The following is a 2396-nucleotide window of genomic DNA, read 5'->3' on the forward strand; positions in this document are numbered from 1 at the left end:
GTCCCCCCGGTCCACGCTCCGCTGCGTTAGAAATAAAACAACTAAACTGTGCTTCTTCTTCTTCTCTGTTTGCAGCCGTCCACAGCAGCCAGCCGTGGTTCCATGGCGGCACGTCCAGGAAAGAAGCCGAGCGGCTGATAGAGAAGCAGGGGCTGGTGGACGGGTGAGTCGGACCTGAAGTCTGAATATGTTAATCATCACCCACGGCCATGAAAGGCAGGGTGTCTGTTAGCAAAATATCTCATGAGCAACATGACAGATTTTAATGAAGCTCTCAGAAAAAAAACTTGGTTCAAGATGGCTGCCACACTTAATCAAACGGCTAGAAGTTGGTTGATTTTACAGATACTGAGACACATTTTGGTGTGGAGGTAGCTGAGGTTCACAGGTTTTGGGGAGGCGGGTGATATGCGTTCCTGCCGGTTCCTGCCGGTTCCTGCCGGTTCCTGCCGGTTCCTAACGGACCGTGTGTTTGCTCAGGATGTTCCTGATCCGGGACAGCCAGCAGCACGAGCAGTGCTTCGTCCTGACTCTGTGCTTCCAGCTGAAGAGCAAACATTACCTCGTCATCCCGGTGAGTTCCCGCCTCCCGGCACCTCCCTCCGGGTTAGAGACCTCCTCCTGACGGCTGTTCCTCTCCTCCTGCAGTGTGAGAAGGCAGGCAGGAAGTACTTCACCATCGATGACGGCGTGACTCTGTTCATCGACCTGCTGCAGCTCGTGGACTTCCACCAGATCAATCAGGGCATCCTTCCTGTGTGCCTGAAACACCCCTGTGTGTGTGTGGCTCTGTGAGCGTCCTGCGCTCCGTCGGCTCCGTCGGCAGCATCCATCAGCCGGGAGCGCGGCGATGAAGCTGTCAGGGCTGGAAAACCAACACCCCGGGGAGGAGATGAAGCATATCAGCTGCCCTGCCTTTGTTTAGGTGTTTTAATCAGCTCCAGTTCTTTAATTAACGAGCAGCCGTCCCCTCAGAGACAGATTAATTAGCGTGTTGGACAGGCGCTCCGAGCCGAGGGGGATGTTTGGAGACGGAGCACCGTGAACTTTTTCCTCACCGATGGCTCTTCAGCTGCAGGAGACGAGTGAAGGAACGCGTCCACCAGAGGGCGCTCTGAGTCTGACGGACCCCGGTGGACCCCGGTGGACCCCAGTGGACCCCAGTGGACCCCGGTGGACCCCAGTGGACCCTGGTGGACCCCAGTGTACCCCGGTGGACCCCGGTGGACCCTGGGCTGCAGCCTCTGAGCTTTATTTTTGATTTGATTTGAAACAAATTGATTGCTTTGTTTGCACAGATTCTGGGGAACTCCAAACAGGTTTACCTCTCAGCTAAAAGTTAGTTTTATTTGTGTGGAAGTTTAAAGAATGTAAAATGTTCGTAAAGTCAGTGAAGAAACTTTATTTTATAGGTCTGTAATTCCTGAAATGTCTCCTGATTTATTTAGAAATTAAAATATTTATGCTTAGTCAGTGATTAAACTTGTAAATGTAAAATGTTTTGCACATTTGTAGACAGATATATTGAAGGAATTTTGTTTTAATATTCAGGATAAAAATTAACCAGCTGTTGATTTTTAAAATAAAACTTTTTTTGGGAAATGTTCAGAGAAATAAGATAAAATATAAAACAAACCTTTCTTTATTTTCTTGTAGAATCCCAACTGAAAAACAGTTGGAGCAATGCATGAAATGTAAATAAAAACAGATTTTAATGATTTACTAATCTTATAAACCCAGATTTTAATCAGTGGAACTAATTAAACATTAAATGTTTGAACTAAGAAACTGTTTTGTTCCTTTTGGGGAAAAAAACAACGAAGTAATATTTAAATCTGACAGCAGCAACATATTTAAAACCAGATGTTCCAGATGTTTCCCTCTGTGCAGCATCTGTAAACATCTGGACCTGAGGTTGTCTGTTCAACAGTCCTGGATGGGAGGCACTAATGCACCCCCATACCATCAGAGAGGCAGGCTGACCTCAGAACAGTTCTCCTCTTTGGTCCAGGGGAGACACATCTGTTCACATCTGGCTTCTTCTTTGCCTGATAGAGCTTTAAGCAGCATCTGTGGACTGTGTTTACAGACAGAACGCCTCTTTTCTCTCGAATCCATGAACTGAGAGATAAAATATAAAAAATGAAACTGTTTCTCCAAAGAGCTCTCTACAGCAGCTAAGATATTGTTTCTAATCTCTCACTCAACCCCATTTCAAAAGATTTGAAATGTCCCTTTAAATTAATTAAATTTTTGCCACCCAAATAAAAATCTGTTTAAACCCTGAAGTCCAGCAGCAGAACGTCCTCTTTCACCAAACATCTCAGGTATGGATTCTTCATAGTTCATCAGCTCATTTTAAACAACTTTTTGGATTTATTTGCCCGAAACGAAGT

The 2396-nt window shown here is 45.8% G+C and overlaps 1 protein-coding gene across 1 annotated transcript in view; it reads left to right on the forward strand.

The window, feature by feature from the left end:
* The window catches only part of grb7 (growth factor receptor bound protein 7), an 11093-nt gene extending 9616 nt beyond the window's left edge, over positions 1-1477 (forward strand). The window contains exons 13-15 of the mRNA XM_037981026.1: positions 76-163; positions 481-574; positions 649-1477. Of these exons, the coding sequence (XP_037836954.1) occupies positions 76-163; positions 481-574; positions 649-795 (329 nt within the window). The 3' untranslated portion in view covers positions 796-1477. The remainder of the gene's footprint in view (positions 1-75; positions 164-480; positions 575-648) is intronic.
* The last annotated feature ends 919 nt before the right edge of the window (positions 1478-2396 follow it).

This window comes from Kryptolebias marmoratus, linkage group LG17 (assembly GCF_001649575.2).
Source record: "Kryptolebias marmoratus isolate JLee-2015 linkage group LG17, ASM164957v2, whole genome shotgun sequence".
Classification (NCBI taxonomy): domain Eukaryota; kingdom Metazoa; phylum Chordata; class Actinopteri; order Cyprinodontiformes; family Rivulidae; genus Kryptolebias; species Kryptolebias marmoratus.